The following is a 25,505-nucleotide window of genomic DNA, read 5'->3' on the forward strand; positions in this document are numbered from 1 at the left end:
ATTACTACTAACCTACGACATAGGTAGAACCTAACCTGTTAGTTTAATATTGCTCCAAGTGTACATAATACAACGTCAGTGCTTTTATTCTCACAAATTGTGTATTATTACTTTATTTGTCAAAATTATAATGATATAAGTAGTTGGTTAGGTATATTTCAATAATTTTAGATGTCTATTAAATTTATGAAAAACTATACATTCACACGTATTAAATATAACCCTTTTTATTCCTTATATTAAATACCTACTTATAATAAGTTAGTAACTAAACCGTCTAAACCCACTTATTAACTTAGAATAAGTAATGTATTATTATAATGATTCTTATTTTCAACCAAAGTAAACTAGTATAACACTACAATAATGAGTTGTTTCTGTATAGATAAAATATTATATATGAATAGTATATTACATTGATTATGTATACACGCTAATAAATTCAAATACATAACAGTTAATAGAAAATATGACAAGTATTTTAATTTTTAGCTAAAAATATTTTTATCATAAACTTGTATTTATTAAAAAAATAATAATTTATTTTCAGTTAGACATTATAATATTATACCTATTTGTTTTAAAAATTTCACGTAATATGCATTTTTATTTAATATTTATATAATATATAATATGAACTACCTATCATATTTTATGTATTTTTATGACTTTATTTAACGGTTATAATGACAAGTTATATAATGCACACAAAATTTTTCTTTAACTCGTAAAATAGGGGCCGAAAAGTAACATGACTGGTTTATTTTCTCATTGAAAAACACACATAGCTTAGCTAATACTAAACGTTTGATGTTATAAAATCGTAAAAAAAAACTAATTACGCATTCACAATGTGAAACATACCGTGCGATGTGTTCGTCACGCCCATTTTACATTAATCGGCATTTAAAATAGCCCTTTGCTGCATTGTTTCAAAACCGGCCCTTTTAGACGGGTCCGGTTGGAAATTTGAATACAAGAAAAATGATCATTTTTTTTCGATGCAAAGTAAATGCACATTGTCCAGAACTGGTCACGCCTATATCCCGTAAAAATATATGAATGGGTGACCAAAGGCCTTTTGTACACATATTTGTTTGGGGGTCGTCCCTTTGCCTGGGGTTGTTATTAGCTTCCCGTAATTAATATTGTGTAATTGTGTCACGCCCCAGATACGATATTAAAATTCGAGGCTATATGATGATTATACTACCTAAATTCAATGTAATTGTCCATGGTTATATGATGAGCGATGTTATTTAATGAATCATAATATAGCTTTAAAATCTAACTTTATTCTCGAATGCGTCCATATTATTGTAGGTCTCCGATCATATGTGCAGTTAATTATCTAAATGCATTACAAAAACGGGACTAATTTACTTTACGTAAATTGTCTTTTATAGTAATGAATCGTTTATTTAACTGGTTCAAGTTTTAACTTCATAACTTATTCTACAAATTAATAATAACTCATAGTATACAATTATAATTATAAATGAAAAACATACAAATCAGATTAAATGTTTAGAAATACCTAGTTTATAATTTATCAAATTTGTGTAGATTTTTTATTATTTTCTTTAAAATTTATATTCTTATTATATTTTATATTTTATTAAAAGTTAGTTTTTAGTTGAATAAAGTTTTTATGTATAAAAATAAAACTGTAGAATAATAATGTATTTATGAATGTTTTGATTATATAATTATGTAAGAAAATGCTTCATCTGCCACAGTAATAAGCTCATATTAATACTTACAAACAGGTGTAGAATTCTTACTATAATAAAAAAAAACTTATTCAGTATTAACTACCAGTTGTGCACATTATAACAATGAATAAATAAATAAATTATTTATTCATGAAAAATTATTAGATTTATTGTTTTTCATAAAATCACATTTTGAAATGTATGTATAATAATTAATACAATTATAAATTATAATGGAAAAATTTTTTAAATCTAAGAAAACACTATAAAAATTAATTTTTAAAGTGCAGTGTAAAAAATATATGAAATACTACTAAAAATAATTTTAATTAATTTAAAAAAAATTACTTAAAAAGTCATGAACAGCAAGTAAGTTTGACACTCAGTTGTGGTAAGAGTGCAGTATTTGTGTGTTCAACGGATTCTTCTAAGATGACAAAATATTATTTATCAGTGTGATTTGAAAAAAAAATAAAATGATAAACAATTTAAGTTGAAATTTTAGGTATGTCTTATTTAATACCTTGTACGATATAACATGATACCGTGAGTTAATGGAATCTCTGAATACCTTGTTTTAAGATTTTTTTCATGTAGAATTGTATATAGATAGTATATTATTTCCATGTCTGTGTACAGAAAATTAATAATGTGTCGTTTAATATCAACTATTATTTATTATTTTTATAATATTATTTCAAAACTGTCCACTTTGGGCTTTACCACTTGTTAAAACAATATAAGACCTGCTATCATTACTTCATTTTTTTTCTCTAATTATTATTACCGCGATCATTGCTATTATGTTAGACAAAGCTGCAGATCGCATTTCAATAATACAATCGCCTACTTCGTAATATCACGAAATATACGAGTACATTATCTAAAATTACGAGTAGGTACATTATGAAGTATAATGTAGATAGGTACCTATACTATTTAGATCTAATGTATTTGATACAGGCATATATATATATAACGGGCTCTCTGCGCAACGTCTTATTATACGCGCCGGCAAAAGATGTTCGTTCGGGGTGAAGTCTTCGGCGTACCTATACAATATAATATAATATACAATATTATTCCCTTTCTGGTAGTATAATAACATGCTACTTATTATTTATTATCTACACGGATCATCTGCCCCTCGCAACGAAATTGATACGTAACATCGTACGGGAGGATATTCATACACATGCATACACACACACACACACTAGCGCGCGCGCATGTTTATCTACACAGTACATCTCCGCGGGGCGTTATACTTGTTACTTCGTCGAGTATACATTTTATGGAACTACTGTTTCAGAGACACCACGCCGACGACGACGGGAAAACGTGTTTTTTTTAAAATTTCGTTATTTACCCTTCTTTTTTTCGCCACCAAATGTGACGGGGAGTTTTTTTTATCGTAGGGCGCTTGCTCAGTTTGTGACTCAGAACGAATATATAAATATATATATATTTACAATTCATACATGTTTTAGTACGCACTGTGTACTGTATAAACTTATTATACACTCCTCTAGCTATATTGTATTATATCCATCTCACATTCTCACCCTCATTACCGTTTTTCGTTTACTCGTGTTTGTGCGCACCGTGCATTTCGACTGAAAATATATATTATGATGACGATGTTATTTATAGTGTACATTATTAGTAATTTAGTACATTTACTTGTATACTATAACTTATAGGTACTAGTGTACCTACGTAATATAAACACGTACGTAAATGTGAACGGTGTAGACAGGATATTGTACTAACGCCGTTTAACGAAAAACAAAATATCAAAATATTTTAAACGTCAGATCATTAATTTTTATATCCATAAAAATATGACTATACAAAGATTTAGAAAAAAAATAATAAGACTATTATACTAAAAAATGTTAATGCATAAACATACGTAATTCAAAATTATATTCATATAATACTTTAAATGTCATAGTCACGGCTTTAGATAGGATCCTATCTAAAGCCGTGGTTATAGTCTATAATAATATATAAATATATAATATTTATACTGATCACTATTCGTATACTTCACTGGCTATAGTAAGCATCACAATATTCACAATATTATGTGTTTATACCTATTACTAGTAAATAATGATATTAAAATATGAGCTATGACTTTTAACTCGATCGTCTTTTAAAAATTACTTGACTTTGCTTGATGTTGTTTTACGAATTTGTAAATTATTTGTCATAATAATTATATGTATATCGATGAATTTCTGTAAAATCGTTGAACATTGTAAATTGTTATGCATATTTAATTCAATTTTCTTAGTTGTGACTTCTGCATCACTAATTGTAATTACATTCGATTAACATCCTGAGTTTGACTCCACGGTGGCCTATAGAGAAAAGGATTTTCGTTATACTTATAAATATTATAATCGCTTTACGACTCCGTCAGTCCGTTAATAGTGCCCTCCTCGCATATATATATATGGCGTAATATCGATGTTACATTTCATTAAATTAACACGTTGGCCATAATTTACGATTATCTAAATCCGCCATGCAAATGCGGGGTCGTTTATCGAGCTTAGAGACACGTCGCTGAACGACGAGGGTGGACAGGAAACGATTTGAATATCGTCGTGGATCGCATTATATAAAAAAAACCTCGAGTCGGCGTCCCCTACTTTCTCCGTCTGTGTTTTTTTTTTATAATTGTCACAGTCGTAAAACAACCCTTTTCGTTTTTTTATTATTTCATTTATATATTGTTTTCGCTTTGACAAATTGTTTGTTAATTACGATATTACACATGTCGCGCACGATAACAGTGTGCAGTGCTGCTGCAGGTGCACTAAACGATCGTCGATATTTCATCGGACGAAATATGATTTTATAAAAAAAAAATAAAAATCTAATAACAACACAACTGAGATCATTTTATTGAAAGGGGTCGTGACAATAACCCTTTGCGTGCAACGTATGTCCTCGCTGTGTGCGCGTACGCGTAATTTGAATTTTTGCGCTGGGCTCGTTGTCTACTTACGCGCACAGGCATATAATATATTATATTGTTCACGGTTCATATGTACTAAAATAGTAATATACGACTCAGAGCAAGATTTTTGAATTGTTTGGATTTTATAAACGGGCCGACTTAGCTGACCCCTATTATTTAACAATGCGCGAACGCCCGGCTGCAGTGGTTTATTAAAAATGAACAAAATATTACACACAATAATAGGCTCCATCAATTGGAATTTTAATAACATCGGTATACTACGCAAACATGCGTGTATAAACTTCCTACTCGTATGATGAAGTATATATAAAAAAAAAAACTAATAAATACATTTCTATATTTAATTTATAGTAAAAATGCACTTGTGTGAATCGAACAGTGTTTTAATTTTTAATATTATAATAATAATAATCATTTATTAGGTATTTGTCAGAGTCGACATTCGTTATTAATTTATCTATTTATAATTAAATGTATATCATCATACATTATTAGCGTTATAGTTTATAGAAATTAGAAAACCGTATCGGCAGTATCGAGGCTTTCGTGAATTGTTTTTTAATAAAAATAAGATTGTTTTATAAATAATACCTACCAAATTATCCGGTCTTATATAATCCCCAATACATAATATTTATGGGCTAAGATATTATAACAAAACATTGTCACATAAATATTAGAGTACAAATTGAACTTTAACACAAATGGATAGATACAATATAAATTATAATAATGTATTAGGTATATAGGTACGGTATAATATACTTTAATATCTATAATATATAACATAATATATCTTTAAAATATCACTGCATTACTTGTTAGTACTTATTACTTACTATTATGCTTATTATTTATATGAAATAACAACTTTAAGTTAAATTGAAGGAGTATTGACTAGAAATGTATTCCAATAAATCTAAAAAAACTGATCATTGCAATTTGAGCTGGATGGAAAACACCCGTAATTAATAGAACTACTTAATTGAACTTAAAATTTTACGAAAAATCTGTTTCATTCGAGTATAATAAAAAAATAGTTGTATAGAATCATTATTGTAGTATATATGTCTCGTTTAAAAATGCATCACTCCATTTATTCGTTTTGTATACTTGTGTAATGAAGAAAAATTAACCAATGCCTATATTTTATGAAAAGTATAAAATTAATTTTTTGAAATATTCTTAACTAATTTTAAAATAACGAAAATTCTTTAATATTATACAATACTGTGAAGTATGAACTCTAGCACTAGATGTTTTCTAAAAAATATATCTTTAAACTTTTTTTTAAGCTAATCCGTTTTTATAAAACCAAGAAAACTATATACACAGGCTTTCAAATAATTATTAAACACAAAATAAATATTAAAATTTTCTTTAAGAGTAAATTTCTTATTAAAAATTAACATATATTTGTGTTTTCATTCTTTAAATATTGTTCAAGTTTACTTATAACACTTTCAAAATTTCAAAAACATTAACTGTTTAATTAAACGTGTTCTGCGGCATTTAGTAAAAAAGAGTAACATTCTTTTAGAATTTTTACAGTACTACAATAATGATGCTACAGAATTTATTTTTATTTAAAATTTAAATAAAAAAAGTCGTATAAACAATTTTTTCACTTTTTATAAAACATCAGTGGTAGTTAATTTTTCTTTGTTTCGCAAGTAATAAAGTTTAACTTAAAGAATAAAATAATAAATATAATGTTAAATTTTTTAAATTTTATTATCACAATAACATTTATAGACAATTTTTTTTAGTTTTTTAACTCCAGAGATTGTATATGCCAATGAAACAAATGTTTAACTTCTCCATAAAAATTGAATATTAATGTTAATTATTTTATTGATCTGCAGATTTTCAAATGATTGTATTGAACAACGTTTCTAGTCAACCCAATCCAAAATTTAAAATATCATAAATAACAGATATTAAAATACAAATCTTACATACACAATATTATCCATATTATAGATATACAAAATTATTTTTATAGTTATACAATATACATATATACTTGTACACATATACATTTAATTTTGAAATTATTATTTTACCGTGGAATAATATTCTACCTATATAGATACATAGGTACATCGCCGTCATCACCATCGTAATAATTGTACAGTCCTTGATTTTAATGGAATTTTTTTTATTGTTGACTAATACTTATTTATATTCATATTTCAAATAATAAAATTAAGTGCGACGAACACCGAAAAGTAATAATAATATTATTGTGTTTACGGAAAAAAATAAAAGTTAACGATAAAACTATAATTTAGAGATTTTATCGTTAATCGTCGAACAGAATCATAATTTCAAAAACAATATTTAAACTAACATGCGTTTATTATTTTAATACACCTTTCATTATATTTTCTTTAGAAAATATTTTGAAGCTAATTTATATAAATGTATAACTTAACGGCTCTTGTACTATATTATTCACGCATGCTATTTAAAAACGTTATAAATATTCAAAACGATAATAGGTATAAACAAATAAAAACTTTTTCTATTTTATTATTATGAATACAATCATAATCCACTGATGATTCATTTATTATCTTAAAAAATATGAATGTTTTCAAAGTAAATATTTTTAGATAATTTGAAAATTTCAGTAAATAATGTCTACCAAAATTACTCGATTTATTAACATTTTTTTTAAATTATTTTTTTAATATATTGGACGAAGTCGTGGGATCAAATTTAGCATGTATGTACATAATTAATTTAAGCTTTGAATATTTATAAAATCATAACTAATAAATAACACTCGATCGAAATTTGATATTTATTCCTAGATTTAAATTGTTGTCGAAATAGTATGCTTTGAAATATGTAATTAAAATTATATGTTGTTATACATATTATGATTGTAAAATTTAAAAATAAAATGCTTTTAAAAAAAATATATTGTTTTGGAACGACGTCAGATTTTTAAAAATTATACTCCCAAAAACGTTACCTACTTTTCGTGAAAATAAGCAAATATTTACCTTTAAAATAATAATTCCCAATATACCTAAATGTAGGTATACTGATTGTTTGGACTCCTGAAAATGTCTATGACATTTTTCTAAAGAAAACGGTGGCTAAAATACAATAGGGCAGAGTTTCCCAAACTTTTTATTGTACGACTTATTTTGGGAATTTTTTTAAATTTGGCAACCCACAAATCACAAAATCAATAAATGACCTTTTTTTTTTTAGTGAATCAATTGCTTATAGCAAAAAATATATATAAAGATAGATTTTATTAATGTATACTTAATATTATTTTTAATATTCATGTCGCGATCCACAGTTTGGAAACCTCTACAATAGGCTATATCACTGCTATTTCAGCTAATAGAAAAATGCGTGTTTGTTACTGAGTGTAAAATACTTATACATAGTATGCGACTTGTGCATCGCGAAGAACAATTGTAGCTATGTATTATACTATTATTTATTAAATGCTCGTGTTTGTGTGTAATATAGAAATGGTCGACGACAGTTCGTGGGAAAAAATAAACGGAATCAAAAGAGAGATAGAAAAAATTGTCTCCGTTGACCTTAAGACGACGTCATAATATATAGGAACGTATTTCTTTGGATTGCGTATAGATCTTTGGCGCGCATTGTGTCGATTCCTCGAAACCTCCAAATATTGTACGATCATAATATAATATGCTTTTGGTATAGCTTCCCTAAATTGCAGTCCGAATGGTCTGTTCGCGTTATATGGGTTTATGTATATAATGTATATTGTAAATAAATTATATTATAATATATGTGTATGTGCGGTATGTCTGTGCGAATGATGCTCACGCTAGGGGACGACAGCGTAGTGTATACTGTGAAAGAAGGTCGTCGAATATTTTGTATACAATGCCCACGTCCTGACGTCGTCTTTATGCAATATAATATAATACGTCTAAGGATACGTCACATAGATATATCATCTACAAGCGTGTACATAGCATAATACGTATCGTATGAATCTTAAAAGAAAACAAATTTATTACTCAATCAATATACGTAAATTTAAAGAAAAACGTTAAAATATTACCATCGAAGATCTCACTATTTATACGGGTAGACGGGTATTAATCGATTCCCGACCCCACGTACGTAAATATTTATGTATTATACTACATCATTGGAACATTATACTGCTACTTAGTAAAGGGAGACGATTCAAGACCTTAAGATTATCTGCACCCAATATTCATCTGCACGAGTTCGTTGGTAAAATCCTAAAAACAACGTATACTGCTTTCGAAGGATAACTGCATGATGTGGGGAATGTATATTATCTTTGGTCTCTTCTCATCCCCGGACTGCGCACCTTCACCACCACGGTTGTCGGTGATCGGCGGCGATCTCTTATCTTTGCGCTCCGCACAGGTACTAATAGCCGTCCATTAGTATAATATACGATATACATCGCCGTGTACAGCATTATATTATATACGGCGTGCATATCTATATGGCTGTGATCTATAGACACTGGCGTACGAGACGAGACACTTTACTGTAGACGGGACAAGACGAGACGAGACTGCAAACTGTGTCTGCAGACGAACGGATGTACTGCAGTCGAATCGTCGTCAATAACCGAGTATACAAGACGAATGATATTTTTGAATGTTTTCTATATATATACATAGTTTCCTGCTATTGATTTTTCATTGTTATTATGACTGCAGATGAACAAAACACGTTTGGTATACATGTATAGTATATAGGCATTTCGTTGCCCACTTCGTGTGTGTATTATAGGAGGACTCGAGGGGACGACAGTATAGCGATAAGGTGAAAAAATATCGTAGAATATCTGAATATACCATTATAATAATATGTACATGTATAATATAATTTCCACGTCAACGCAATCTCTATACGGCGCATACACACGTATAGATATCATAACAATGCGTTTGGCTAATACGTTTCAATTTCGCGTCCCCTTCTATATACGTGTATGGTGTGTACCCATATTATATTATATTATACGAGTATGTATATATATATTGCATCACACACCGTTCGATGATCTTATGTCGCGATTATTCTCGCCGATCCGGTAGGCCGCTGCACCTGTTGCCGCCCAACTGTGATCTCTTAAATCTCCGCACACAACGTGAGAGTTTATGTATACTATAATAATAATTCACGGGTGTAAACACGGCGCGTTCGAATGAAGAAGAGGAGTGGCAGGATATTAGGATGGCTGGAAAATTGTCTTTCGATTGCATACACAACAGAGATCGATACATATAGCCATATAGCATTATAGCCATATAGGTATACCTAGTATATAAATATAATTTAGTACTTCTATTATGTTTGAGCTGATTCGCGAGTTTCCCCAACCCCGCTCTGTGATTTTCGTCTGACTATGCCTAGTTCATAGCAATAATAAAGTATGTAAGGCACATAAACATCCACGCAGATATGAGATAAAATCTAGAAAAAAAAGTATAAAAAGTATTGAAACTAAAAAGCAATCATATATTTTACTATACGTAGGTACTTATAAAAGGTTTAAAAAAATCTATATTTTATTTCTAAAAAAAATTTCGAAATTCAAATTGGAGGAGGTATAGTGTACCTGTTCTATTGATTTTTGGAGATTGCGTTCGTGATGATTGTTTTTGGTGACTGATTCGACAGAAAAGAATATACGGTTTGATCGTTATTGATTATTACATTTTTCTTTTCAACTCTCATTTCATTAAATAAAAGCTTAGGTATATTTTTAAGCCTATTAAAAAAAAAGAATTAGTACGTCTTTTTTTAGATGCTATAATAATTGTTAAGTTTACCATAAAATACTTAATGAATATTTTCCATTTAAAAATAACATAAGTTATTGTGTAAATCAATCATATAACTATTAAGTATAACGAATAATTACAATATTCAATAATATATGCTTTTTTTTGAAGTGTCGATAAAAAATTTTGGTTAGCCAAAAAACTTGAAAAATTAATACAAGGTTCCTTATGAGTTGTTCTTATTGTAATTAAAAAAAAAAATCAAAAATCGTTAGTCACAATTTTTTTTTATTAGCATTTGTAGTTAAAATATTCGTCAAAATCATGAATATTTGCAAATTATTTTGTAGGTATAATTCATAAAAATGTTTGTATAAGTAGCTAAGAGTTGAAAATTTAATACAAGATTTTCCATAAACTTAGCTTACAATAATATTATAAAAGAACTTAAATTTTGGTGTATTCAGACCATTAAAACATAAATCACCTTTTTCACTAACCACTGGAAATTATATTCTAGGTTGACAAATCATCTTCATTCAGAATCGTTTTTCGTATATAATGATATCTATCTCCTATATGCCAATGAAAATATCAATATCAGTAGTGAACAATGAAATATACAGTGCAATTTTAATCAATATGATACATTCATCAACTATAGAAATTCACGCATGCACATATACACGTAATATATATGTTATCTATCTGAATATTATAGAGAAATGGTCTACGTTAAGAAACAAATAATATGCCACGGTAAATCGTATATGAGTAGAGCTCGCATGACTGATGAATGATATATTGATATATATTATATTATTGCAATATAAAATACTAACTACTTACTACTAATATAGTCTCTAAAGGTATCTTAAATATTATGCTGTATACATTATTCTTATTGTGGTTTTGGAAAAAAAAACCTAGTGGTTTAATTTCATTTGTACATAGTTGCAAATGCGGTGGGTGTCATTTATATACAATAGTTTTATTTAATGCAAATGAACCGTGTATTTTAGCAAAACATGAACATAAATACCGATAAATGATTTATTGTAAATTATAAACCAATAATGATCACTCGACGCCATGCAGAGACCGCAAATGTCATAAAAAAAACAACTTGCAATATAAAAGAGAAAAAGATAATGGTTAAAGTATAATACTTAAATCCAGTGTATATAATATAATATATATTATATACTTACATTTATGTAGGCATGTACTGTCTAATATTGAAAAATAGTTTTTTATTTTTTCAACTTAACGGGCGTGTCTATGAAAGATAAACATTATAAAAATAGTTGTATAATCTGCACAAGGGTGTCCGTGAGAGGTGTAAGTAGGGACAAATGGACAATTATCCTCTCTTAGACTTATTTAAATAAAAAATTTCACTGTTTCTAGTCCATGCCCATAACTAGTGCATAGATTTTCATGTAATTGTATATTTATTTTTATTTTTTATTCTTTTGGATTTTTTGTGAGTTATCTTACGAATAGTAAATAAGTAATAATAATATTATTTTCTGCACGCCTATTTATAACGATTATTATTTATTGCATATGAAGTGATATTAAAATATATTATTTTACTATACTCAAAATCTAATGAAGTTATAAAATAATATTTAATTTATAAAAAAAAATCTAATAATAAATTAACTACTTAGCTTTTATTTTACATCAAGTATATCTTATTAAGTTATTTAATATATTTTAAGTTTTTGTTGTATACGAATATAATATACATTAATAAATATTAAAGTTAATTAAAGTATTTAATTATTATATTAAAGTTTTAATCATGTACTTTTAGTTATACTAATTTTTTTTTTTTAATATCACCTTTACTACGTATATGACAATAGCATAATTTTTATTGCATAAGAATCTATGCTTTATATAATTATAGTAAAAATAGTATACGATTTACTACAAAAATAGTAACAAAATGAATAATCAACTTATTTATAATTATGTAATATGTATATAATTTTTAAAATAGCAAGATAATAAAAATACTTTTTTAACATTAAAAAAGTTGAAAATGTATTATTTAATGTAACGACAAAAAATTGTGGTAAAAAATAAAAATGCACTTTTTTCAAAGTATAAAAGTATTATATATTTAGTACGTATTGGTATTTATGTTTTATTGATGAAATAGCAGATATGATACCTACATGGCTACATCATTTTTATTATCTAACTATTCATCCGGATCGTTATTAATAATTTATACATAGGTATAAGGTAATGTGATTTTAATTCAATAAACAAATATTTATCCTTACCTATATAGTCGAAAATATCCCCGTTATAGTCGTTGTAGTGGGCGTTTATTATTCGTTTATGTTGTTATGTATGAATCGAAATTGGTAGAGCTCCTTTCATCCGGGAAAATTGTTTCTCCACATAAAATCTGACCCAGCAAAATAAAAAATAAGCACTGTTTACAACATACCATAAATGGCTATAAATAAATATATGTATATAAGTGTAATATCTGTAGACTTATACACAGGCGTATGGTCAGCATACATTTTTTCAAAACTTTGTTTGGTAAAAATAAAGAAATGTTTACACACAATGGGGTAGACTTCAAAAGAAATCGTAAATCATTTATGCCAGCCGTCGTTGTGCACATCGGAAAGTAAAAACGCTTCACTCGACGCCGAAACATTGATGATTTATGATATTCCCCCACGGTTTCATTATTATTAATATTATTATTATTGTAACGTGTATCTCCGTCGAGTGTGAAAAAGAAAATAAAGAAAAAATGATATTACACGGAATAAAACATTTGACGTCGTTGAAATGGTATTACAGCAGGTATACAATATTATGTCGTGTGTACACCGCGCGCGGCCCTTTTGTACAAGTCCGATGAAAAATACGATTTTTCGTTTTCGCTCTTTTTGACTGCCACGAGACACTTTTGAATTCCTCTGGGGTACTCGCAAACATAGCCATTATGTATAAATATATAATATATTACATCGGGAGACATTATTAAATATTTTATCACTCTCCGTACCACCCCACCAGGACGTGTGACAGAATAATACGCTTATACGCGCTACCTCGTAGTCACGAACATAGTACCTATAATGTATGGAACGGATTTTATTGCATTTTTCATTTTTCTACTTCAATATTTGTGTTACTTTATATGTAAAATTACATTTCACATATAATTATATAAATGATTAATTTTGTATCGCGTTCTCTCATAATATTTGTAAAGTTTTTTCCTCATTGGACATTGTTCATGATGGATTCCGATTGATCTCTACATCAACCAATTATTATAATTAGTAAAAAAATGCCCTATAATAAATTTGTTTTTACGTATATAAAAAAATGTCATTACTGAAATAATGAGTTTAAAGGCGTCCCTATCATTTTCTAGGTCAAAAGCTTCATCCGCCAGATTTTTATTTTATCATAAAAAATGTATACTTATTGGACCGTATTAAAATTACATTTAAAACTAACCCGTAGAGAAGAGAAAGCATCAAATAGTATTTCAATAAAAATGAATGTTTTCTTTACTAAAGATTCAATATAAAAAAAATGTTTCCGATTACAGTGGCATAATGGCTAGGAAAAAAATGACGAAACTTTTCGTTATATAACCTTGATATTTTCTGTATACCCGTGTTCTATATAAAACCAAAAACTCTTATCTTATATAAAAATATTTTTAAAAAATCGTTCATAAATTGTAAATAATTTATGCTTTTGAAAAAAGATTTTAATTTAATTTTATTATAAGTGAATATTTTGTTAGTTTTAAATTGCTAAATTACTTGAATTTATCTCCATATTATTAGATAAGGTACCTTAATAGTTTTATATTAAGGCCTGTATATACTCGTAATAATGTATATTTATTTTTTGTCTCAATGAAAGGTATTAATTATTGTCTGAATAATCGACATGAAAAGGATGTAAATACAACACATAAAAATGATGTAACATAATTTATATATAGATGATCGTTATCTATACACTATACTTATATAAACCAACAACTAGATACAAATAAAAAAAAATAAAATCATAAAATAATGAAAGGTATATGTAGCAAAAATATTAAGACATTATTTATTAAACTTCCGTATTTATTTTGAAAAACGGTATATGAGTATATTTGTATTATTATTATAAATTTATAAATACGTAAAAAATCAAATACCAAACTAACATCCTATCTCATAGCCTCCTGTGCTATAAATTTGTTTCAGTGCTAGACATTTAAATACTTAATTAATTCCTGTACCAGTATATAAAAAAGTAATTACTTAAAAATTAAAATACTCAATGTTTTTGCAATTCATGATTGTTCTGTAATTATGCGTCTTAATAACGATTAATGATACGACGATTTTGGTTAAATATAGTATTACTCGTCTTGCAGTTTATCTTAGCTCTCAGAAACCATTACATAATTAATAAAAAAAAAAAAACAACAAAACAAAACAATAGTCCAAAAACTATATTGTATTATATTGTTTTGACAAAATTATCGTTTTTGGATAAAAAAAAAAAAGAGTTTCGGAATACACACGCACTGCAGTGCCGCAAAATAATTTCCAAATTTAAAAAAAAAAATTATAAAACATATGCACCGTGGAGGCCTCGAAAACCAAAAATTCCGTTACGCGATATCGTAATAATATAATTTATATCCATAATGTTTATACGTGCTATAGTCCGATCGATCATCCGTCAAATCGAAGCCAAACCATATTTCCTGCAACGGAGAATCTATATAATATGATAATATGCGCATGGGGAAATCGAACATTATAATATGACTGGTTGTCGCCGATTTTTATTCGGCGCCTCAAATTTTTTTGTACTTTTTGCGCGCCAATATCCTCGCTATATATTGTATTATTATACCGCACAACGAAAAATAACAGTTAACAGATCGATGACGTTTCGCAGCGATGATTGACCCGTCTGTCACGCAAAATATTATTATACCCATCGACGTATCCGTTACGATGGTTGAACGTGGATACGTATGCCCACCATCACAACCTCGTGGGTATGCTGCGCGACTTATTATTATTATAATTCACGGGGTGCAATGTGACATCGACGGACGGGGAAGTGCTCGTGTCAAAAAGTGACGAATTGGCGACGCGTGCACGCCACCGTCTCCATTGTCCGTCGGAGGTTTTTTTTGTATTTTTCCTTTTTTTGTATCACATAGCTACCGTGTTCGCGCCGACTGCTTTTTTCGTCTTATCATTGTTGCCGTTTATTGTTACGGTTTTTTTTCCGCCGTCAAAAGGTGTCCGGCCGGCGCTGAGGTGTCGGATCTATCGGCCGCGTCACTCGATCGGGGGAAATCGACCGTGAAAACTGTTGTATAATATGATGTATATAATATCGACGTGCACACGAACCGGGAAGGTAGGGGACACTTGAATGACGGACGGGTGGACAGAAAAAAATAAACGGTCGCATTTCGGTGGCAAATAACCATAAATGTACTTATATTATATATTAGTCGGCATAGGTATACGCATATTTTAGATACTCGTGTTCGATGTACGTATTTGACGGCACGAAAATATATTTCTACACCTTGAGCCGCGGCTGGTGTATAATATAATATGTACGCTGTACGTACGTATAATGTCAAACCCACAGAATCTTCAGCTGATCGAGTGTCGTTATTTCTGTGTATCGTTCTATGACACTTAATTTACCACATTTTCAATTTACTGCGAATCGTGCACGTTACGATGCAGACGATATATTCTTCAGCTGAGACAAAAGAGGAAAAACCAGCAGGAAACAGTTATATAGAAGGAGGACTGTCGGATGGGATCGACTTATATACGGAAAACTCAACAAAAAAAAAACCAATATAATTATTATATATATGTTATGAGTACGTATAATATATTATAAAATATTATCAGAACACAATTATTTATAGCGTTTAAATTTGTATATCAGTTTACAAGTTAAATAATCGTACAATATATTATATTAATTATATATTATGTTTTACAGTTTAGATTATAATGCAGTGGCGTAAGAACGGTTAGCCCATACTCCTAGAAATAGATATAATTTTTCAAAGATGGATAAGTCACAAACAAATATTAACTAGGGTTTAAAGATTAAAATTTAATATGCGAAGAAGAAATATAAATTTAATTCTGTTAAAAAGAAGTTAATTAATATTACTACCTGGTAATATACAATTACTACCTGGTAGACATATAATAAAGTGATTTTAATAATTTCATATTTTTGAAATAATAATAATTAAATATATTATGTTAAAATTGCATACTATATCACTACGATATTTTTTCTTATTGTAAACTATTTGTAATAGTTTAAGCAATACTAAACAAATTTATTAAATTAAGAAATTGTCTATTTATTTATTTGTAATTAAAATTATTGTAGGTAGGTAATATATATGTTATATATATTATAACCATTGTCTAACATTTTCCCCAGATGAATGTATTGATTTTACAATGATTTTTCTTTTGTGGTAAAAAGTGCGAAAAAAGTCATTATTTCGATGCACAAGTTTTTTTTTCGCTACGATTTTTTATTATCTTCTCTACCTACTTTAAATCTTTAAATCTCTTTTTCGTTTTAAGTAATTTCAAACTATTAAAGCAAACGTAAGGTATAGCAAGGACAAATAATAGTTTCGCTTTAGAAAGAATCGATATAAAATCGCTGAAAATGCGTCACTAAATTTTCTATGTTAAAAAAAAGCACAGCTACTACCTATATATCAAAAGTATATATAATAATATAATATAATAAATATACATAGGTATATGCCAAGTTGCATAAAAATTGATAAACTTAACAGTTCTCTAAAATGTAATGGACCATGGACCAATTTCCGGTCACTAAATCATGTTTAAGGAACATTAGCTCATAATTAATTAATTGAATGCTTAGTGATTTCAGTTTATCACTATATTATTTATGCAACCTAGCAATAAAGTTATAGACGATTTTCAAAAGTAGACGAACGGTTTTACAATCGAATACAATTTGACAGTTTGTTCAGTACCTTAAAATATCGATTTTTGCACATTCCTCAAAAAACTTATTTAAATTTAAGTATAGTATAAAATATATTTATATAAATAATGGTATGACAATATTTTAAACTAGGTATTGATTGTTTGACGTGCAAACGCAATTCATAATAGTATAATATAATAAATGCATTATACGTGAGTATATATTATATAAAAAAAAAAATAATAATATTAATAATAATAATAATAATATAATAATTCTATAAAGAAGTAACAAAAATAAAAACTAATTATAAAAAAATAATAAAAACATGAGTACTTTCTCACACACACTACATATATAGATAAAAACACACTACGATATTATGTAGTTATATATTGTGTATAAGCGCGTACAAGTCATATGTGTCATATATGTATCTAATGACTTAATAGTTCAATCTTCTTTTCACGTCTAAATCCGAATCGGTAACACCACGCTCTTGGTTTCTGTAGGCACGAGGTTTGTCTTGATATTCTCTGATACGGTCGTTGTATCTCTCGATTTGCTCCTGCAACATTCTGTTCTCGATCTATCGTAACGAAAACAAACAAACAAACAAACAAAACCGTTTAGATAAAATATTTACCCACACAAAAAATTTTTAGGATACCATCATTGTTTGATAATAATATAATATATTAATATACTCATCGTACGTCGAAATGTATTGTAACGGTTCGTTATAGTAGGAATGTAAATAATTTTATTGTATATAATTTAAGAAATCGATTTAAAAATATTGATCGAATGTCGACTGCAATTGACTAAATATGAACTAACAGACGCCGATGGCCATTGTAATGTGCGTTTGGACATAAGTATCTTTTAGAATATAATATTATAAGGTTTGAGTACATAAAATCTCGTGAACACGATTATTACAGGTGAAGAAAAATATGATACGATTATTAAATACATCAAAACTATGTGAATTTAAATGGTTTGAAACGTCAAACGCAAAACGCTTGTATAGTGAAAATTGAACACGTTTCGTAAATATATTATATTGTTTCCGGGGGGCACGATATTCTCGGTGAATAACAGTAATAATGTGCACTCACCATTGCTCGTTCCTCGTCGAACTCTAAACAACCGATGCCGTCCAATTTGTCCAAGTCGATGCGCCCTTTCCACCGGACGCACACTCCATTCATTATGAAATGCGACAGTATGTGAACCTGTGTGGGCAAAGACAAATCGACGGAAATTAGTTACAGGTAAGTGCAGTATGTAAGTACAGCGTGTTAGTTAAAATCAGAAACAAATAACAAAGAAGGAAACAATTATATTATCATGCAGGTAGGCATACCGAGCTATATACGAACTGTAGTCGTTTTACACGTTGTACAACACGAAGCACAACAAAGTGAAAATATATTTTTTCTAGTTAAAACAATATACTCTGGGTTATGACTATAATAATATTGTAATTGCTAATTATTATCGATAATAACTATAACATATGACCATAATTCAGCAAGTTTAAATTTTTAAACTACACATAAAATACATTTTGTTTTTGTGACGAAAATTAAAAATTGTCAGTGAGATTTACGTTTATTTATACAGCAGTTACAAAACTTTTCATCGTGTTTGAAGAGTAGGTACACAACTATTATTCGAGAACAGAATAAAAATTTATAGTTCAGCTTTCAAATACATAATTTTGATTTACAAAAATTATAACTCTATAAATTAGCTGTGCGCTAGTGTAATAATATTTTTAATGACGTACGAATACATCATATCGTAATGAATACGAGGTATTCATTTACAAATTTTAAATTTAGGTATACCCTGCATAGTACATACTACATTACAACCATGATTATGGTAATATTTCAAAAGTACGAATTAGAAAAAAGCAATAAATGGGGACAGACAATGTGAGACATGTATATACCTATTTTAATTTATAATAACATGTTATTATCTATTTAAATTCCACCACTGTCGTGTTTGAATAATGATTAATATTTTAATTAAATACCAAATATATTTTTTAGGTAAACAAGACAATTATATTCGATTTAGTTATTATAAAATCATCAAATATACCAAGTATTATGAATATTTTTTCATTTTTCTCTAGCCGGAAAAAACGAAACTTCTCTTCCCGCTCATATATTTACGTAATAAATATTACACATTAATACACGTGAAAATTATACAAGCATATATTATGTCCTGTCATACTTTCCACATGTATAAATAACGAAAATCGTATTTACACCAAGAAAACGATATTAAACAATTAAGCATCATCTCATAACACGATACGCGACCGTAAATATAACCGTTTATCCGTCGTATTTCAAATACAATTTCTATAACCGAGGGTTGGGGACATCACATGTATAGGTTTAATCATTATAAATTCAGCCAGGCCGTATGCGCACAAAGCGTGTGTATGTGTGTGTGTGAGAGAGAGAGAAAGATAGGGACGAGGAAAAGAAATCGGCGGCATGTCGGTCAAAATCGAAAGACAGAAAACACGATAAAAAAAATTAGTATGGGGTCTTGGCAAATTAAGAAAAAAAACTAAGTATATACACTTATTAGAAGAGACGACGATATTATACTCGCGTACTCAAACACGGTCGCCGACAAGACCGTAAACGTCGATTTATGTGACCCCCAACCACCCAACCATCCACCCGCCCACCAATCATTATAATAATATAATAATAATATTATATACTTATATACTGGGGAGGAGTAGAGACGAATGGACGGATACGGTGCTGCTAGAAACCAGTACTGAAATCGTCGATAAATTTCATCCTCCGAAGACACAAACGGCCTATTATTTATATATATATATACCTTGCCTGCGTGCGATTGTATTATACTTGGGACAATATTGCAGCCGAAACAAAATGGTTATTTTTTTATTATTTTTTTTCTCTTTCCCTCGATACCATTACATTATCATCGTTTCGGTGTCGTGATTATTACAATAATTTCTAAACGAGAAACGTAACAAACCCCGAAGTAGACATAGGTGCACATACGTCCCGTTGCGGGTTGTTTTCAAACGTATATGTGCGATGCCGCCGTTTCGTTAAACGACGAAAATAATACTAATACTAATACTAATAATAATCCATCACGATTACAATATAAACCCTCTGTCTGAAAAGTAATCATCTAATAATACCTGGACCGTAAAAATCTACGACTTGATTTTACGACATTCACGCTGATCCGTAGCGACGAGTTTGTAATGTTTTATACCTACGATATAAGAAGAAAACAAAATAATATAGAATGGGCAGGCATACCAAAAATTTATCGAATGGTGATTTTTTAAACACATATTATATTTTTTATAATGAATGTTGTATCTACAAAGTAGATGAGCTTAAAGTATCGACTGAGCCAAAAAGTGCGAAGAAAATAATTTGAGGACCGTACAAAAAACTCGCATATCGAAAAAATTACATTTTATAAAAATATATAAAAGTTATAACTCATAAAAATGTGATTATACATAATAATACATGTACTCCAAACTATCTCTCTCTATATCGTCTTACTATTAAGTTTCATAATAAGTTAATTCACTCCAATTAACTCCAAATCTCCATAATCTGTTGCGCGTAGATTTGCCGTACTAAGTACCCAAGATGGAGATAACAAATGCGTGTGCGACGTCCTAAAAGGAGCAGAAACGACTGATATCTAATACTACATGATGTGTATTGCGTTAGAACATGTATATAATATCATATAAGTACATAAGTATATACTAGCAGGACATCAAGTGCTACCCGTACTCACTGCGATATATATATATATATATATATATTTAATATTTATACTTTTTATGTATACGGTCGCTACAAAAAAAAGGGATCACGGGCGAGGCCTTTTGTTTACCAACATCCAATTAGACGTGAAAACCGAGTACAATCGCGTCGCACAGAAACGCATTGTTTTTACGCCGATCTATTGTGGAAACGCGCGCGCCACGTGCTCTCCTCAAGACGTGTGCTTCTCATTAACGTCGCTCGACATAATCAAACAAAACAAAACAAACGCGCGTACGGCGTATTGACAATAATATTATTATAATAATAATCGCGAAACGTTCTTGCCGACGTCATAGTGTACTTTGTTATTCACCTACGACGTACGTAATATTATATGCTCGTACAAAGCACTCGCAGGAACATTTTTTACTAATAATAATAATATGATTTCGTCCGGCGATCATAATACGCTCGTGACTCGTGTGAGATATAATAATAATATTATATAGATAGGATTTGGCGAAAAATAATCGCATATATTATAAACGAGAACACAGCGTCAGTGCTCGCAGTGCGTCCTTTGTCCCATAATGTCCCAGAGCTCGTTAGCGTACAATAAGATTATGTATATACATCGCACAAAGTTGTATTATATATTACCGTGTTACCCGCGTATAAAATATTATGTAATGCCATAAAATACGTAGTATAGGTACCTTTAAACAACAGTAAAAGCTACGAGTTATTTTTATTTTTTGTTTGTTTTAGTTCATATAGATTTGAACTTTAAGGTCTCAACAACATCGAAACATAATGCGAGTTCACAATGATTGAATAAAAATATTAATTTACCCAGATTTCCATAGTTCACACTCGTGACCGTGTCATCTACTATACCCGTACATCGAACGAGGCTTAAAAATTAAAACCGTGTATTCTTACATATTTTTTCGGAAGTAGTATGTAACTGTAAACTGCACAGTCGCACAGAAGTAAGTAAATACCTATTTATTTTATGTTTATTATTCTAACCGATTTCGTTGTATTTTGTATCGAAATTTTAAAAATGTATACAGTAAATAACCGTCGAATAATTTATATTATATAGGTATTTGTACATAATATATATTATAATAGATCTATCATCTTGGGGTGATGAATTTAGAATTTTGGTGGACCAGAGCAAAAAATATTTTGAACCTTTGGATCTAATACATTCTTCTTTCATTTCATAATGCTTTAAAAAAAAAAAAAATCATATTTTCACATTTATTTGTCAAACATTTTTTTTTGCGACCCACCGTACAGCCTCCAGATTCAATGAAAAATTAAGTGAAATAAAAAAAAAAACAATTTGTATTTTATATTGTAACTATATGTTATCAAAAGATATATTTTGGTACATAATATATAACATATAATGTATTATTATATAAAGCGCAATGATATTGTATAAAGTAACAATTGTTATATATTTGTATACCATGTTTTTTTTAAGGTTTTTTTTCACAGTTGATATTTACTTTTTAAAAGTCTAGTCTACACAATAATATTAAAGGCAATTAACAATGTAATCTATAACAATTGGCTGCAGGTATTCCAAATTAAACTAAGCAAATTTTGTACAAAAATCCTCTTGTATTTGTACAAAATGCAAAAATATGTTGTATTATTAATATTTTTATTATATCTATTAATATATATTGACATTCCATAGTCTATTAAATCATTGATACGTTTTAAGATGATTCGATTAATACGCTTTTATGCATCATGGTTCACGGAATACCTTTCTAAAATGTTAAGTAGATACGTGATAATATGATTCACCGCCGTTATATAACATATTCTCGCAGCCCTCACAACTCGTTCACGATATTCCGTAACAAAAAACTATTATTTCTGAGCGGTAGATCACAATATACACCTGAACGCAGGCGTTTTGATCCCGTATACAAATATACCTATAGGGTAGGTATAATACTTCATACTTGTTTACTATTATATTTATTTTTCACGTTAATTCCTTCTTTCTTATTTCTTTTTTTTTTCAGAGGCGATGAAACGGACCCGAGTAAACACACGCCATCACAACAGTGGCGTGAATGCGGAGAAATCGATCCCTTATATAGACGGAGTATAAACACGTCGCGGACACAACCCTTTTTTTTTCTTTTTTGATCCACGCACAAGTTTCAATAACGACATATAAAGTCACGAGAAACCGGATCAACGTCAAATAAACGCGAACAATGAAAATACGCCACATTTCTGTCCTATATTTGTATCATACCATGTATACACTTTGAAAATAATTTCGCAGGGATTTATATAATATTATACGTATAATATATATATATTTATTATTGAATGAGCACCGTATACTGCGAATGGCCCCCTCTGCATGCATTCCGTATAGCATTCTTAATCAACTCTCAGCTGCTGCGTTTTAAATTTACTGTACATAATATATATATACGGAACATATTATTATATTGAATATGGAATATCTTTCTTTACAATTCTATAGGTCGATTTATTGCTAAAGAAAAAATTTAACAACGTTTATAAAAATCCAATCTGCACAGCATGTCATATATATGTTATTGTATGTGTAGCACTGTAGCTATATACGTATTTACGAGCACAATATTGTACAGCGAAGCACTTGAACATAATATTATTCCAAAGAGTAATACGGACAATAATTATATTATTTTAAACGTATTCGGGTACAGGGTCCCATTAATATAATATAATATACCACGAATATAGGTGTAATGCGTAAGTCTTTGTTGGCAGCGAAAGCATAGTGAAATCGAGACATAGAATATTGAGAAGGTCTCGGGAAGAATAATTCCTTAAAACCGTTAAATTGAATTTCCTTAATACAAAATTAAAATACTTATAACACTTTTAACTATTATAATAAACAATATTATTGATATTGTATTCAATAATAAATCAAAACGATATTATAATCTAAAATTGCATTAAAAATTATTATTTATACAAGGTTGAAATATTTAATTATTTCAACAAGACAGCCACGACGTGACCTTTTTAAATAACAACCACAAGTTTTAATTTGTAAACATCATGAAATCATAAATCATTGCATAAAACCAAAATATATCATCACTTAAACAGTTTAACACCTTATAATTCATATTTCATAAGAATATTAACTAACAAGATAATAGTGTTGGTTAAGCTACGGTACCTACTTTGCGATTTTGTCTGTACAAATTTTCGCAGTATTTGCCACCAGTACTTATATTAATTTAAGTAATTTTAACGTTTTAAAAATACAATATAACATTGATTGTCTATCAAAACAATTAAAATCTCTAGAAGTCTTTGTTATTTTATATAATACCTAGTTTCTTAAAATTAAATTCTTTAAATATTAAATCTCATAAAGAAGGTATCCAATCATGCATGCAGCCTTTCATGTGTATAGGTCTATAACATAACCGCAACAATAATGATCTATTTAAATTTTGAAAGTTTCGTGTGATCTATATATAGAGCGTGAATTATCAAAATAAAACGAAAAGTGAAAACTACGTTTAGTTACTACAAAGTTTTTACCATCGCAGCATTTCTCAAACTCGCAAACATTCGACATTAGACCGCATTTGAGGAAGCGACCAATTTTAATTGAATACTAGCAATTAAAATAATTTTTAATTGTTTCAACTGATTACAAAATCTGCAAAACAAAAATCGACATGACCACATCGAACTTTCAACTGAGTACGTATATATACATTTATTAAATTTGAATGTTTTTAACCTATACAAGACCACAAAATCTTTTTTCATCGTAAATGCTTACATTTTTGGTACATCGAAAGTCAATATAGATTTATATTGTTACGATTAAAATCAGTGTTGTCATTTGCTGGATGCCAGGTATAAGGATGTTTATTTGCATATTCTATATACGAGGTAGATTAACTATTGAAATTTATAGACGCGTTTTTAATACTGTACGTTATAACCATAATATTTTTTGTATTTTTAAATTTAAAATTTCGATTTATCTCGTTAGTGGAATATATTTATTAAATACTAAAAATTACTTTTACGAGTAAATTAGTTAGGTACCTCAAATAATCTTTTGAGTTTTTTTTAGCCTAATAACTTTTCAAAC

The 25,505-nt window shown here is 28.8% G+C and overlaps 1 protein-coding gene across 1 annotated transcript in view; it reads right to left on the minus strand.

Annotated features, from left to right (window-relative positions):
• Window positions 1-16,400: 16,400 nt before the first annotated feature.
• LOC114127859 (protein big brother-like) overlaps window positions 16,401-25,505 on the minus strand; it is a 29,866-nt gene continuing 20,761 nt past the window's right edge. The window contains exons 4-5 of the mRNA XM_050206303.1: window positions 18,653-18,769; window positions 16,401-18,120 (exon numbers count right to left, since the gene is read on the minus strand). Of these exons, the coding sequence (XP_050062260.1) occupies window positions 17,977-18,120; window positions 18,653-18,769 (261 nt within the window). The 3' untranslated portion in view covers window positions 16,401-17,976. The remainder of the gene's footprint in view (window positions 18,121-18,652; window positions 18,770-25,505) is intronic.

The sequence above is a fragment of the Aphis gossypii genome, chromosome X (genome assembly GCF_020184175.1).
Source record: "Aphis gossypii isolate Hap1 chromosome X, ASM2018417v2, whole genome shotgun sequence".
Taxonomy (NCBI): domain Eukaryota; kingdom Metazoa; phylum Arthropoda; class Insecta; order Hemiptera; family Aphididae; genus Aphis; species Aphis gossypii.